Genomic DNA, 16,554 nt, shown 5'->3' with positions numbered 1-16,554 from the left:
ATTGCCAGACTGTAAACAGCATTGAGCAAGGTGGACCCAGTGGTCTCACTCAGCTTTCTATACCAGATGGGGGACCTGTGGTCCTGGATATGTTGCTGGACTATGATTCCCACCAGCATTAGCCAGCAATGTATCATGGACTGGTTGGACGCACAGGAATGGTGGGAGGAACCAGCTAGGGGACCCCCAAGGGAAGAAGGCTCAGAGCCTGGAGACTGGTGGTGGGACAATCATGAGCAGTCACAAGAAGAGAGAGATGACTGGGAAGAGGTGGGTCAGATGCTGAAAAGGTAACAGGGCTCAATGAGATGGGACAGTCGGTGGCAGAGAATCAGAGGTAGAAGCTGAAGCAGGGGAGGAGGCCAAAAGAGAGAGATGAGTGTGCCTGGTGAAGTGTCATGGGTGTCTCCCCCTCCTGCTGCAACAAGCTCTCCTCCCACCTGGTCTCCCAGAACCAGAAGGGGCATGAAACAGGAGAAGCAAAAGCAGACATGAAAGGACAGTCTCAGATTCCTGGGAAAAAACCCTGGGGAGAAGGGGACTTAGCAGCTGTGGGGACAGGGAGAACTTCAGTGTTAGCAACTGCTTCTTGGGGGCAAGCTCTGCCCTCATTCGGCCTGACACTCTGCCAAGTTGGTGCATAAAAAGGCAGAGGTAAAGGACCGCTGACAGTTAAATCCAGTCGCAGACGACTCTGGGGTTGCGGCGCTCATCTCGCTTTGTTGGCCGAGGGAGCCGGTGTACAGCTTCCGGGTCATGTGGCCAGCATGACTAAGCCGCTTCTGGCGAACCAGAGCACGCACGGAAACGCCGATTACCTTCCCGCTGGAGCGGTACCTATTTATCTACTTGCACTTTGACGTGCTTTTGAACTGCTAGGTTGGCAGGAGCAGGAACTGAGCAACGGGAGCTCACCCTGTCAGGCGGATTTGAACCGCCGACCTTCCAATCGGCAAGCCCTAGGCTCAGTGGTTTAGACCACAGTGCCACCCATGTCATGAGTTAACTCCAACTAGCGGGGTATGATTTACTTCTGGCTCGCTTTTGACACAAGCACAGTTGTCGGGGATCATGGGAGTTTTAGTCTGGAGTGCCACAGATTTCCCCATCCCTGCTCTACAGGCATTAACTTTGCAATTGGACTGCCAATATAAAAATGTACTTTGTGTCCCTTTTTGTTGGTGTCCCCTTTCTTAGCTAAGCAACAAAAAGAGAACTTACCTTTCTTTTTATCTGGCTGGTAGCCGCCCTCGTCCACAATTCCAGCCAAGTCATCATCCGAAAACCCTGAAAGGTTGGAAGGGGATGGAATTGCTTGCATTAGCCCATGAAATAGTTTTTAGGTTCAAAAAGACATTCGTTTCCTATTTGTTAAAAGGAAGATGGCTTTAAGTGCCGCATTCAGGAGGAAGAGAAGCATTTCTTAGTTGGACTGGTGCTGCTTAGGTACCGACTGGGAAACAAGGACTTAAGATGTGAGAAGAAGCAAAACAACAACAAGGGCAACTCCGAGTCAATGCCCCATCCCTCGCTTGCCATTGGCTGAGCATACTCAAATACTCAAATGATTTCTAGACTACTCTAACTTGCCCTATGTGAGGCTGCCCTTGAAGAAGGGTAGCAAAGAGCACTCTGGAATCCCATACTCTGTGGCAAGAGATTTTCTGCCATCATTTTAGTGCACACGAGACAGACATGACAGCTTGATATTGGTGCAACTCCCATTATTCTGTCTGTCTTGTGGTCTTGCTGGATTATTTATTTGGTTGCTGCGTTTGGTGTGTGTTTTCCTGTGACGGAACTGTTCGGGTTTTTATACAGACTGCTGCTTTAGTATTTTAGTATGCATTTCTGTGCACTGCTCTTGGGACCAGTGCAGTCAAAAGATGTGGCAAAACTAAAAACAATTGTTTCTTTAAAATAACATCTACAGGTGTTACAGTGTCCCTACAGTAGAGTGGGGGGTGGACATGCAGACCTCCAGGTTCTGTTGGACTCAAACTCCGATCACCCCCCAGCCAGTATGACCAATCAGGGATGATAGGAGTTGCAGTCCAACCAACATCTGTAGGTCCACGTTCCCCCCACCTGCCCTATTGGAATTAAAGGCAGGAAGAATCCTTCTACAATTGTGTTATGGGGAACAGCATGACTATTCGTACCAAACATTTCAAATGGAAAACTCTGTGTGTGTTTTAGCAATCTGCTGAGGTTTTCTAAATTCATAAAACTGAATTAAGTGTGCAGGGTGAACTAATGGATGTGTTCCTGCAAGACATGATGATACTGGGACCTTTAGGAGGACTGGTTAGGGTGGGCAGGTGAAGAAGAGAGGGCCCCTCTACCTCTAATGCAGTGTTTCTCAAACTTGGGTCTCCAGCTGTTGTTAGACCACAACTCCCACCATCCTTAGCTAGCAGGATCAGTGGTCAGGGGTGATGGAATTTGTAGTCTGACCACAGCTGGAGACCCAAGTCTGAGAAACACTGTGCCTAATAGGTGCATTGTGTAGGTGGGGAATTTCAGAAGGTGTAGCTTCTGAATAGATGTGTAGAAATACACCTCCATTAAAGGGCAGTAGCCCTGTCCTCTTCTTCGCCTGTTGTGGTGAGCTTCAGCTGCTGAAATCCCCGCTTAACGCAACGATAAAAGTCCTGCTCTCTCTTTTTTCACTTGGCAACCCGAATGTACCATTTCAGGCTACAGGTGAGGGGGCATACACATTCTGAACGTGTGCACACACAATATAAACTCGCTGCAAATGAAAACAGAACACTAGGACAATAGGGTAGATTTCTAGCCTTCTTCGTTTCATCTGCGCTAGTTTTCTATTCTCAGGGGGTTGGTTTTTTCCTGTATGTGTGTTTTCACAAAAGGGAGATTCAAAACTTCTGATTGGCCTCCCAACACCTGGAGCATTTTATCACTTCAGAACCCTGTTCTCTATTAATATTAAAGTATTTTGAGGCCACCTTCCCACTCTACAATTCTATGTGACCTACGTGCACCCTTCAGGGCATGTACTCAAACAAGGTGGCTTACAATACAAAACAATAATAAAAATAAATTTTAAAAATCTGAACAACTATTTAAAACAGGACAAAGTGATAGCAGATATCAATGTAGGTCAATATATTATTAAAAGTCAGCTGGGGGTGGGAATCAAAATGATTTCTACAGCTGTGTGTATAGTCCAGGTCTTTCTCTTCCTATGCAACCAGCTAAACCCAAAGTCAAACATTTCGGCGTTAATGCTGCGCAAAAAAAATTCCAGTAGCTAAGAAGGAAACAAATACACACCATGCTTTGGCAATGGCCAGCTGGGATAACAACAGCTCTGATCAGCCACATGCAAGATGATTCATTTTAATTGATTTTATCCACTGTATGCTTTTATAAGTCTTATGTACGCCGCTTAGAAACCTCAGAAATGAAGTGGTATAGAAAAAACTCACAAAAACTTAAGACACAGATCAATTTGTTATTGCTTGCTTAGAATTCAAGACCAAGCACATCATGTACAAATTTCCAAACTCTCCCACATGATACTGTGGGTAGAAGCAAGCAAGCAAGGAACCCACAACGCTGGATAGCAGTGGAGAGGAGAAGGGAGCAAGCAGAGGAGAAAGCTGGGAAAGAAAAAGGAGAACTGGAAAAGCTAGATGGCAAATCCTTCTCCCAGGCCCCACTGGTTGGAGAATATAAAGACAGGCCCTTATCACAGGGGTGGATAACCTTTTCTGGCCAGCAAGCTAGATCTAAATTTCCCCAGACTCTGGCAGGCCAAATTATGCAGGTGCATGGGGTCATCCATACGTCAATCACCTGACATCATGCTGCGCTTTGAAGCTCCAATTGTTAGGACTTCAAAACACAGCTCAGGGGTGTTTGTAAGCCCTTTGTAAGCATCTCCAGCCTTCTCCTTAAACCGCTGAAATTTGGAGATTTGAAGAACAGCCCTTTTCCTATCAGTCCTATCCTGCTGTGAGGTATTTTCGTTCAGTGGGAACTGCTCCACCCTCCTTGATTAAGCTGTGCTCTCACCGCGCATCAGCTGATGGGTGGTTGGGAGTCTGCCTTGTTCAAGCAGAGGAACAATTCAAAGTCAACCTGAATTCCTGTTTGTTCCTTTCACACCTCACCTTTACCCACCATAATGTCAGGTGTAGGGCATGGCTTTCTAAAAATGGCCTGGCAGGCCAAATGGAGAGACATCATAGGTCACATTTGGCCCACAAGCAAAAGGTTCCCTGTCCCTGTCTTATAATGATGCTGACAGTCAGGTCAATAGTGCAACTGGCCCACAACAACCCTGACGGGAAGCACCTCTCTCAGCTTAAAAAAAAAAGAAAAAGAGGAAGTGCTGCTTTAGGTAACAGGAAAACAAATAAAAGTGTTCCCTGGACACTCCTCCCCGTGTGCTCTCTCCACATAAATACAGGAAGGAACTGGCTCTGAACCGGGGTGAGGGATCTTCTGCCCTGCGTCACACCCAGTTGGCACGGCCAATGGCCAAGGTAGTCCAGAAACAACTGGAGGGTCACAGGTTCCCCATCCCTCCTTGAAGCTTTCCAGTAGTGTGATATTAGGCCACACCTTCCCTTAAACTGTGGTTATGTCTTTCTCCATCTGTTTCATTCCTTCCCACTAGTGGGCAGAAGATACAAACCACAATTCTTGCCTTAAGGTTAAATCCAAACCAGGGACAACAGTTGGGTTTTGCTCCCTGGAAGACACAATCTGTAGTAACTGAAGATGGGTTGCTGGAGCAAAACAGACCATTGTGCCTGGCTCAGATGCACACCTAAGCTAGGGATCATGGCTTATTTCCTCTGCTTACTTGTGGGGTGGAGTGAAAGTGCCCTCTAGGAACCATGATGGTAAACTATTAGCTACAGCTTGCTGTGATGTACAAAATGGATCACTATCCGGTTTTCGATTTCGTAATGGCAGCCTTTCTTAGAGTGTTTCATTTTTGGAAAAAAGTAACACAGGGAACAGCAAACGGCCATCTCACAAGATCTGAAGTTGACCAAGTCAATAATAAATGTGAAAATTAGAGAGTGCTAATTGAAAGGGAAAATTAGTAGAGGTGTTCAGCATTTAAAATCCCCCCTCGCCCCCAGTGCATTGCACAGATAAGTAACAGGATGGATTTTCCGTGCTTAGAAGGAGTGGACGGCAGAAAACAAAGGATTGTGACAGGAAGGGGAAAGGTAGCAACTGGGAGCCCATCCAAGACTCCTTACCAGGTTTTCCACCTCTTCCACCTGTACCTTTCGAGCCTGGAACAGGATTCTTTATTCATTAACTGATCACAGAAAATAGCAGCTGCTGATTTAGGTTTTGCAACACGATGAAAGCAAATTACGCATGTTTTAGGAAAAAAAGAGTGCAAGTTGGTATCAATAACATGAACATTCTGCCAACACATCTGTTTATTTCTCTAGTATTACCTATATGGATAGGGTGGAGGGAGACAAACAAGGGAGACATGAATGATCCATAAGGAAATTTATCTGGCCAAACAGGTCATATGAAGGGGAGAGGAGGTTTAAAGCTGAGGGCCATGTGTTTCTCACAGCAAAGCATCAACGTGACCACTTCTTCTATATGCAATGTTCAGGGTGCAAATGCCACCACTTATGTTGCTAAAACAGCACCAGCCGTGCACAAGTGAGAGTCCTCAGCAGATTTGGGGGAGCCCTACCACCTGCAAAAATCCAGAAAACCTTTAGAAAAAACCCTATGGAGGGGAGGGAACCCCAAATTAGCCCCACATTAGGACTAAGCATGCTCTAAGGCCACAGAATGTTGACTGCTGGGATGGGGCAGGGAACGAGGAATGGAATGCAACCCTGAACAGCAACACCCCACGCTGCAAGATTTTATTACAGGTCCTCTGTTTAAATTACTATTGTTCATCCACTCTACTATGCCTGTGCTGTTGATTCATGCAGTGAATCCCATGAACCAATAAGTACAGCCATAAAGCCAGAGGTGAAGTCACAGTGACCTACCTTTTGGCAAAAATGTGTGTTTGTGTCCCTTTCCCATTGCTATTTTAAGGACTTTCTTTGTGCAATGGGGAAGTACAACAACCCCTTCCTACGGCAGACTCAAGCGTGACTTGAACATGTCATCCAGACTTCCTGTATGCCTTTTGAGCTGTCAAGCTTTGGCCATGAGAAGGTATCCTGTTTTGTTTGCCACCCTAAGACTTTGGCTACATCAGAGGTTTGGTTCACTGTAACATCAACATGAGAAAAGAGTCCTTCCTATACGCCCCACAGATGGCTCAAAATGTGAGCACGGCAGCCTTAAAGGAAGTGGATTCTTCCAACCCAGTTTTGGCTGACAAGGGGAATCTCCTTCACTCAGCGGGACCTCTGTATCAACTCACCCAATCTACGTGCTAAGGTTTCTGGGCTTGAAATAAGTGGGGCCTCCTCCACCAGCTTCTCTGGGCCCAAATGCCATGGGTCCCCTCTCCCGCTTTAAGCTGGGCCCATCCACAACCACTGCACCTGGCTGCTTCAGAGGGAAAGGTGACACACAGATGCTCACCCAAGTCAACTCGCTCATCCTACGTAGGTTGGCTAGGTTTAACTTGTGAACTGCACCTCACTTGGCCTCCTGGAGAATCATCTCCTGGTGACCAGGGAGGGAAACTGTACAAAATATTTCTTTGTTTTTTAACATTGGGAAAGTGAAGGGAGAAGATATATGTTGCTAACATTGATACGTTCAGCAAGCGGCCTGGTCTGGTAGACTTTTTTTTTGTGGCTGATGGGGTCTGCACTATGGGAACCTATGGGAAGTTAGGGGCCAAGTCAAGACCTTCCTCCACAAGACTCCACTGGCATGTGGCTCCTGGGGCTGTAAAGGGTTCCCAATTCCTATTATAATGCCACTCGCGAGCCATGTGGTCTTTTCCAAGCCACCCAGTTCCACGGTATCTGGGGTCAAAGTTTGATGCATATTAAGCACCATTGAGGTTGGGGTGCTCAACCATTGTGAGAAAAATGCTGGCCAAATCATCTAAAATTTAGAAGTAAAGCACAAAGCTAATACTGATCTATCAACTTACCTCCACCAGGATTTACATTAGGCGTTCCTCCACCTTGTCCAGGGTTGTGGTCATCCAAAGCATCAGCTAAGTCGAAATCCACTGGATCTTTGGCTGTGAAATAGCACATGGATTACCTATTGAATCCATCTGTTGCTCTATAAAGCAGTGGTTACCAATTAGGGAACCTCTGGGGGGTCCACAGAACGCACCCAGGGGGTCTGTGGCCCCATCCCTGGCCTCCCCCACAACTAAATTTTTGTCATTTTTGCATGGTAGTATCACAGATTTTATGGCCTGTTTTTTCAGTATACCAAAATTATCTGCTTATTAGGGCTACCCCACATTTTGTTCAAAAAATTGCTTTGCAGAGGTAAATAAGAGTTACCAAAATTTTCAAAAGTAGGGGAGTCCATGGTTTGGCTTTTGAAAAATAAGGGGTTCTCAGTAATTAGCTAATTGGGAACCACTGCTCTAAAGCATATAATAATCTAATACAAATTCAAACTGGTAAAGACAGTATGTTCTTTTTCCTGCAGCTTGATCCACTGTGCAGGGCAACCTCTGTGCAAAGTGGTAACAGGTCATAACTGAATTACTGAGTAGTTGAAATTGCAGGAAAATATGAAGAGGTCTTTGAATGAATGAATGAATGAATGAATGAATGAGTGAATGAATGAATGAATAGGTCTATTTATACTTTTCCTCCCTCTAGGCTGGCTTTTGAAAACAAAACAAAGTAACAGAACCTTCCCAGTTTGAATTTGTATTAGATTATTATATGCTTTAGAGCTTTTAAGACATCCCACAAAAATAAAACCTACTTCCAGTTTTGCCTCTCACTGTAATATAAGGCATCCCCCCAAAAATAAGACCTCCCCGATAATAAGGCCTCCCCTAACATAAGGACTCCCTGGAATATAAGACCCCCGAAGCTACCGTAGGGCGTCTGACTCCTCTGGACCGTAGCGGCGGGCGCCGCCACGCAGCTCACTGATTGGCCGCCACGCAGCCAGAGCTGTTCAGGCAGTGCGAGGTCTCTTTGAATCAGAGAGCCCGCGCCACCGCCAGGACAAGCTGCCACCAGCTGCTCGCTCTGCCCTGGCGGAGTCTGGCTGACTCACAATTAGACAATAAATGCATACCGTATTCGTCTTCATGGAAAAATAAGACATCCCCTGAAAATAAGACCTAGCACATCTTTGGGAGCAAAAATTACTACAAGACACTGTCTTATTTTCGGGGAAACAGGGTATATTGCAAGACACACCCTGCACTTAACAGCGTTGTCTGAACCACCATCCTCCCATTTGAGGCCAAAGCTACCGCTACCGACCAAAGCATGGGAGCAGGAGAAACATTGGGACAAGCTTGTCCCTGGATGTACTCTATCATGTTGGCCAAGGCTTATGCAAAGCTGGTGGGCATGGGGACGTCCACAGTTGCCCTGTTTGTGGAATGGTATGCCAGAATAGGCCCTGGAGCATCACACACTTGATTCACTTCCTAGGGAAAATAACACTATCCAGGAAGAAAAAGTGTAATAAGTCCCTTGACACATTCCTGGCATGAGCCATGGGTGTCTTGTGTGCTCTGTAGAGGTTGTCACTTACCTGGGACCTTCTTGGGTGGAGCCTTGGTAGTTTTGGGCTGCTTGGTGGTGGTGTGCATCACGTTCCAGTGGATATCATCTGAAGACAGAGGAACACAAGGGAAGGTGACTCAGAAAGTAGTGGCGATTGGGTAAAGAATGAAAAGATTGGCAGGAGCAATTTAAGCCACAGGAGGAGCCTCTTTCAGGCGGGCTGCTCTCTTCTCACTGCCCACCCACCCTAAGCACGGCCAGGGGGCTGTATAAACAAAACACTATTGGGGGCGGGGTTAAGATTTTAAGAGGTGAATTTTCTCTTGAACTATATATACCCATTGTATGGAAATTGACAACAGGACAGCAGAAATGGATTCTACACACCCTAATGGTGGCCAAGAGACTGATAACTGATCAACTGGAAGAATAGAGATACGATTCCCCTTAATCAATGGCTCGACAAGATAACAATGGCAACCTATGGTATCTGAAGAAGTGTGCATGCACACGAAAGCTTATACCAAGAACTAACTTAGTTGGTCTTTAAGGTGCTACAGGAAGGAATTTTTTTATTTCGACTATGGCAGACCAACACGGCTACCCATCTGTAACTGGAACCTATGAATGGGCAGCTTATAGCTGCAGACTCTCTTTGGATAAATACCATGATATCTGGAATGAGTTTACACAGAATATATTAGGTTACTAACAATTATATGTGTATCAGGATATTAAGAATATACACATCTGTATATTAATGTATGGCAATTTTGCAGTATTATTTTTTTTCATTCTCACTCACTCCCCCCCCCCCTTTCTTTCCTCACTCTACTTTTTCATAAATGAAATTCTCTTAATAAAATATTATTGTTATTAATAAAGTACAGCCGGGGGGGCAGAGCCAATAGGGGACACAACAACTAGGGTGGAGTTAGGAGATACAACCCAACTCCCCGCCCCATCCCCACAAGTGATATTGGACAAAACACCCACATACAACTCTTTCCATGAGCAAAAAACAACAGCACTAGGAGCCTGTTGTGTCCATATGTGCTGGGTCATAGTACAGATCAGTGGTGAGGAACATTTTCTGGCTGCAGGTCCAGATCCTTATCTCCTGGATCCCTAGCAGGAGAAATCTGGCAGGTGGGCAAGGCCACCAACTACCTATCAGTCACCTGACGTCACTGTAATGTCAGGCGACGCTGCACTCCTGAGTTGCTGGAACTTCAAAGAGTAGCATGGGTCGGCTTGAAAGCTCTTCTGCAAAACAGCCTTGTGCAGAGAACAAGAGACTCAAAAGACCAGCATGGGGCTGTTTGCAAAAAGGGCATTGAAACAGCTCTGTGCTGCTGTTGCTCCAGGGGAAGGGGGGGCCTCTTTTTTAGCAGCTATTTTGGGGGAAACCACTTTGCACTCCTGGAACAAAGTATGGGACCAGCAAAGGAACAATCACTTCAACCTCCTGATTGTTCCTTTGAAGTCGTGACACATACGACATCAGGTGTGGGACATGTGGGTGTAGTTTGGGGGGGGAGGGAAACAGCCTTATGTGAGGAATAGGGACCCCCTAGAAGGGCAGAGAGGTTCCCCACCCCTGGTACAAACAATGCCCCCCCACAAGAAGTAAAAGAAAAGGAGAGATGGGAGAAGGGAGAAGCAAAAGCAGAGATGGAAACGTAGGAGAGAAACCAAAATGGAGCATCAGGAAGAACTTGGGGCTCTCAATCCTGTGAAGGTTGACAGTGGGTGGCTTAGGTGTTTAGGAAACTTAGCTTTAAAACAGGGATGGGGAACCTGTGGGCCTCCCCTGCCCCATGTGCTGCTGGACTACAGCTCCCATCATCCTTTGCCATTCGCCATGCTGGCTAAAGCTGGTGGAAGTTGGAGCCCAACAATTATCTGGAGGTTCCCGCCCTTCTGCTATAATAAAGCCTAGTAGGGAAAGGAAGGACTCACCTGGTTTCCTTGGATAAGGACCAGTGGTCACCTTGGTTGATTTAGTTGTCATCTCTGGTGGGGTGTCGAAGTAGTCAGCCAAGTCCAAGTCACCTATTTAGCAGATAAATGCAGAAGCACACACAGAGAGACAAATAAGCCACAGGTGGTTGGGTTTTTCTGCACCGTGTGTATCTTCTCTTCTTCTCCAAGGAATTCCTGGCTTATCCCATTTTACCTTCACAACTTCCCTGCAAAGCAGGCCAGGATGGCATAATGAAAGAGGGACTCCCTAAGGCAGAACAGAGAGATTCTGGCAGTGACAGCATTCCACTAAAATACAGACACTCCTGCGACTGGTGTGCCTGGTACAGTGTTTTCGTTACTGGTGTGGCTGTAAAGGTTGGAGTCAGCCGCAGGTCAGCAAGAAAGACACAGGGCTCCGTTGTCAGCGAAGTTAACTCTTTATTCAAGGAAATGGCATATTGCTTAGCAACTCTTCCCAGTAGGTATTGCCACTATGGAGCAGTTGCCAGGACTGAAGGTCCCTGCCTTCCCACCTTTCTCCTGGGTATTTCCCAAGCAGTCTCAAACTGTGCTTGCACATCTCTGACCTCTGTCCTGCCCTAATTATTCTGCGCATTCTTGGAGACTAAAGGGGAGGAAGCTTGTTGCAGCAGGAGAGGGAGACTCCCTGGATTCTTCAGCTGCCCCCTGACTCCTCTCTTCTGTTTCAGCCTCAGAGTCTGAACTGTTCCCTGCCACCAGCTCTTCCTGCTCACTAAACCCTGTTGCCCCTTCAGCATCCAGGCCCTCCTCCCAATCTTCTCCCTCTGATTGTCCCACCACCAATCTGCAGGCTTTGAGCCGTCTTCCTCTGGGATTTCCCTTGGGGGTTCCCCAGCTGTTGCCTTCCACAACTCCTTGTTGCCCAGCTAGTCCCTGGCAGTGGCCCACCTAAGGAGTCAAGTTTGTTGAGCTCAGATCCATTAACTCAGTTTCACTGCAACATTTCAAACACATGAGATCGGGGGAGGCAGAGCTGCGTGCATGTGCTTCCTCCGTTGCCACATCCCCCCACCAGGTGAAAGAGGTGGAATGGGCAAGGACCAAGGCATGTGGCAATTCTGGTGGTGGCAGGAGCCTTGGGACTTCTTTGCCCAGTTGGTTCTCTGCATTGCTTCTTCATCCTGCCCCTACAACCCAACCAGAGGCCTCTACCACTCCATTAGCCAGCATCAGCCCCAAGAAGAAACAGAAAGCGTTTGCAGGGTCTGTCAGACCCCACAACCTGCAATCAATAGTTGCCATTCCTACCCAGAAACACTTAGTTGTCTCTAAATCAAATAGCAATTTCTCCTGGGTTTGGTCCCTTCTGGGTTTGCTCATGATCTGTTTGCACAAAGTACGTATGGAGTCTAGATGTTTTCAGCTATTTATCGCGCACTCATTTTGATTTGTTTGCAGGGAGGTTAGACAATGACTTGTCAAGCAAATGTGATTCCAATGCATTTCCCCATCACTTTCCTTACTGCAGAAAGTCCATTTCTTTTCTATGGAGCAAAGCAGGTTAGTTGTGCCAACAGCTTTAAATCATCTTTGATTGCAGAACTTGAATTTGCCGCTATGTGATTAAATCCCACCTGCAAACAGCAACTTGCCCCTGATTCACTCCACTCTTTTGCTATAAACAAGAGATAGCAAAACATCTCACCTGTTCCGCTGGAAGGCTTTTTGGGTGGCTTGGGAGTAGCTGTAGTTAAGACAAAAAGAGGGAAGGAGGACATTTTAACTGGATGAAGAATTAAAAAGTTCACTGAATCTCACAGCACAAGCACATGTGTACTCAAAAGCAAGTCCCATTGAGTTCAATAACCACTGAGTTTATTATTAAGCTGTAAATAACTGTAGGAGGTGCCTGCATCTGTGAAAACATCAATATATAATGCAGTTTGCTCTCCCCACCCAGTTCTCTCCAGCATAAGGGTGACTTACGCCGTTTCGTTGGAATGCCATCATCCAGCGCATCCTCTAAATTGAAGTCAAAATCATCAGCATATCCTAGAGACAAAGAAATAGCACAGGTAAGTTATTGGCTGCATTTATATCCCACCTTTCCTCTAAGGAGCTCAAGGAGCTATACTAGTTCTCCCCATCCAAACTGCATCCTCACAACAACCCTGTGAGGTAGGTAGGCAGGCAGGCAGAGAGACAGCAACTGTTCAGGGAAGTTTTAATGTTTGATGTCGTGTTGTGTTTTAATTTGTTGGAAGCTGCCCAGAGCAGCTGGAGGAACCCAGTCAGATAGCGGCATATAAACACATACATACATACATCCACACATAACCAGTAAGCTTCGTGGCTGAGTAGGTCCTACTCTGACACTCTAACCTAGTGGTCCTCAGAAAATTTTATCTGGACCACACTTTCAGAATAAAAATTTGCTCGATTTTTTTTATTGGGAATAAATCCATTGGAAAACAAAAAGAAACCACTCCTAGCAGTGCTTGATTTATAACGTACCACACAACTACTTTAGAATGTAATCGTGGGGCATCCAGAATGTATAAAACAATGCAGTTATATAAGAACGTGAATCATTCCCAAAATATAATTATAAACGAGCCTCTTACATATGTACCTTAAGTAGGTATACAGACTCAATGAGAGGTGTCAGCTTGCTTTTGCTGGGTAATCTCATTTATATAAGGTCTATTTTGAGACAGAGCAAGCTTTAATCTTCTCATCAGCACAAAGAAGTCTTACTCTTTTCTGGTCTTTCATATTTGTCAAGAGTTCACTGTTCACCGCAATATGTAGAACTGTAGAAGAATAGCCAATGCTCTTGAAGAGAGGCGTGAATACCATTTCTGATTGTATAGACATTCAACACAGAAATGTTTAAATGTTTATTTGATTGCCCTTGAATCTTCCCACCAGGCTTGCCACACCCTTGGAGAACCACTGCTCTAACCACTACATGACCAGTCTCTAATCCCCAATACAGGGAGGTCATCAATTGAAAACAGAAGGTGGCAAGGCAGCATTTAGCCATATTGCTTCAGCTTGTGACACGTTTTCAAATCTGTCCCTTCCCATTGGGTTCAGCCACTTTCCCAGAATCTCATCGCTGTGAAATTGCAGGGCAAGTCAGAGTTTAGGTTCTGTGTTTGTCTCTCTTTGTCTATAAATGCATGGGCTTCACTCATGTTTGTCAAGGCAGAGCCTACTGATTCTTCCATCTCTCAATATGCCACTCATCTGTGGATGTTCTCCTGGTTATTATACGTTTGGAGGGAAAACACTGTAAAAATATTGGCACATCATCTGACAAAACGGGGGGGGGGGGGGAGAGAATGAGAAACAACACCTAGCCGATACTGCATCTTTTAGCAAAACGCATTCCAAGATGAAAGATAATAATTCTATATTTGCACTGAAAGGGGTGGAAGGGAGGGAAAAATTGAGATAAGGATATTATGGCAGATCTCTGAGTGATTTACGGTAAATAAGGATTTCTGACTCTGGACGGTTTAACAATAGATACACACACACCCCTATTTCCCCAAACTAGGCTGCTGAAATGAAGAAAGCGGTTGTGGGGAGAGACCAAGGACCCCTCAAGACGGGTGCTTTATTACAGGTGTATCCTGCAATGTATTCTTGATACCACAATCGTACGCTGGAGGTGAATTTACTCTGCTTCATTCGTTGTTCTGTGATGCTTCCCCAATAAAACCAGTATTATTGCTATCTGGAGGACCTAGAGCACAACAGAAGCAGGACAAATACTATTTCTCTCAGCCCAAGGACCAAATTCCCTTGTGAACAAGCTTCCTGGGACCAACAGTGGGTGTGGCCAGAGGCAAAAAGTGCCTCTTTTGTAAAGCAAGCTACATCTCTCCCAAGTCAAAGGCGTGTCTGCAGCCTCCATCTGAGCAATGAAGAAACAATATCAGAGTTCAAGGACACAATTCAGTCAGGCAAAAGGACTTGGTGAGGCTGTGGACCAGAGCAAATGAGGGTTGGGGTCTGCGGAGGAAGCGTGGCCTGAGGAGAGTCCCAAGGGGCTGCGTTTGAGCCCCAGGTCTGAGTTCTCACTCTACTGATGGTTGCAACCTTTAATCCTTCATCTTGGGAGCCTTTTATTATTGTTACTTTTACTCCCCCATTAACGACTGTTGGCTTATCCGCTCTTGATGCGTTTTTGCCTTCATACATTCTGGATTTTACGTCTCTCGGCTCATGCGAAGTTAACGCAAAAACGAGAACGTTCAAATGGCTTCCCTTGGATTCCAGCTGCTAAATGGATTTAGCTGCTGCCACCTGAGCTCTGACATCTTCCATGAATAAATTTAAGGCTCGAGTGACAAGGCCAGCAACAATGGGGGAAGGCACCGGGGCTGGCAGGAAGCAAATGTCAGCATTTCAACCGGGGGGGAGGGGAGAGAGCAGGGGCAAAGGGGAGGGGTGCAAAAATGTCTGACTCCTATGTGGTTGGGACATAGCCTACATGGTCCAGTTGCAACGGTAAGGCTCACATTCCTTGCTCTGCCCACCTTTGCTTTGGTCCCACCTACTGATGTGGCATTCGGTCTCCTGGAATGGTACCCCTCCCCCAAAGAATGTAGCTCCTGGGCTGAAAAAGCTTCCCCACCCCTGGAGAACAGGATTGCAGCCATAAGGCGCAGTTCCTACCACAACAACCACCAATTCTATCCTTGTGGTCACTCTGTCTGGTAGACTGAGCTACGACGTAGTTACTGGCCAACAACACCGGAATCTGGTGGGGAATCTGACCCTAGGTAAAGGGACCCCTGACCATTAGGTCCAGTTGTGGCCAACTCTGGGGTTGTGGCGCTCATCTCACTTTACTGGCCGAGGGAGCTGGCGTACAGCTTCCAGGTCATGTGGCCAGCATGACTAAGCCACTTCTGGTGAACCAGAGCAGCGCATGGAAACATGAAATTGGAAACACAGCATGGAAACACCGTTTACCTTCCCGCCGGAGCAGTACCTATTTATCTCCTTGCACTTTGACGTGCTTTCGAACTGCTAGGTTGGCAGGAGCAGGGACCGAGCAACGGGAGCTCACCCCGTCGCGGGGATTCGAACCACCGACCTTCTGATTGGCAAGTCCTAGGCTCTGTGGTTTAATCCACAGCGCCACCCGCGTCCCTACTTATCTATTAATTAAATTTGTATACTGCCCTTGCATTGCAGGGGGTTAGACTGGATGACCCTCAGGACCCCTCCCGATTCTATTGATTTCAGGGCAGTTCACAACATAATAAAAGCAAAGCAAAAAATGAAACCTAGGTATCTCAAGTCCCAGTTTTCTACTCCACCCAGGCTGGCTTTACCTTTCCTTATGTGGGGGAATCCCCTCCTACATTGCAAAAAAGAGCGCTAAGGGAATACGTCTGGGGGAAAGGCAGCAGAGCATCTGCTTTGCATGCAGAAGGTCCCGGGTTCAACCCTGCCAGCCAGTGTAGGCAGTACTGAGCTAAATGGTCTCACTTGTTATAAGGGAGATTCCTGTGTTCCTGCCTTCGGACTTGCAACTAAGTCAAGTGGGTGGCAGTGCCTGTTGGCTTCCTCCTCCTCAATCTCAGGAGTGACACTGGGGAAGTCTGAGGAGGAGGACAAGCCACGCTGGTTTTCTGAGAAAACGGGACACAAGAGTTATAAAAGAATGCTAATGTGCAGCAGAAGCAGCCAGTGGGGCAGGGTGGAGCTGATCTCCCAATAGCAGCATCGCTGCAGCTTACCTGAATCCACCAATGTGGCCCCCCCCCATGGTCCCACCCTCGCCACCGCCCTGCCCCACCCCACCCTTGTCTGAGTAAGTTGCATCAATGTTGGCGTAAAGAGGACAGATCTGACACTTTGCCGTACCAAAGCAGCTGCTATGGTTTAGGAGCCAGCTACAAAAACAGAGCAACTTTGGCCTGGTGAA

The 16,554-nt window shown here is 46.6% G+C and overlaps 1 protein-coding gene across 3 annotated transcripts in view; it reads right to left on the bottom strand.

Annotated features, from left to right (window-relative positions):
- The window catches only part of CD99L2 (CD99 molecule like 2), a 70,041-nt gene that overhangs the window by 17,458 nt on the left and 36,029 nt on the right, over positions 1 to 16,554 (bottom strand). Inside the window, exons 2-8 of one of the 3 annotated variants that reach the window (XM_080991156.1) lie at positions 12,591 to 12,656; positions 12,310 to 12,348; positions 10,617 to 10,709; positions 8,683 to 8,760; positions 7,091 to 7,183; positions 5,250 to 5,285; positions 1,218 to 1,287 (exon numbers count right to left, since the gene is read on the bottom strand). In XM_080991156.1, the coding sequence (XP_080847282.1) occupies positions 1,218 to 1,287; positions 5,250 to 5,285; positions 7,091 to 7,183; positions 8,683 to 8,760; positions 10,617 to 10,709; positions 12,310 to 12,348; positions 12,591 to 12,656 (475 nt within the window). The remainder of the gene's footprint in view (positions 1 to 1,217; positions 1,288 to 5,249; positions 5,286 to 7,090; positions 7,184 to 8,682; positions 8,761 to 10,616; positions 10,710 to 12,309; positions 12,349 to 12,590; positions 12,657 to 16,554) is intronic. The other 2 variants (XM_080991155.1, XM_080991157.1) reach the window with 2 other exon arrangements.

The sequence above is a fragment of the Podarcis pityusensis genome (assembly GCF_964106645.2).
Source record: "Podarcis pityusensis genome assembly, chromosome: Z".
NCBI lineage: Eukaryota > Metazoa > Chordata > Lepidosauria > Squamata > Lacertidae > Podarcis > Podarcis pityusensis.
The sequence above is the reverse complement of the archived record's forward strand: the minus strand, read 5'-3'. Positions and strand labels throughout refer to the sequence as shown.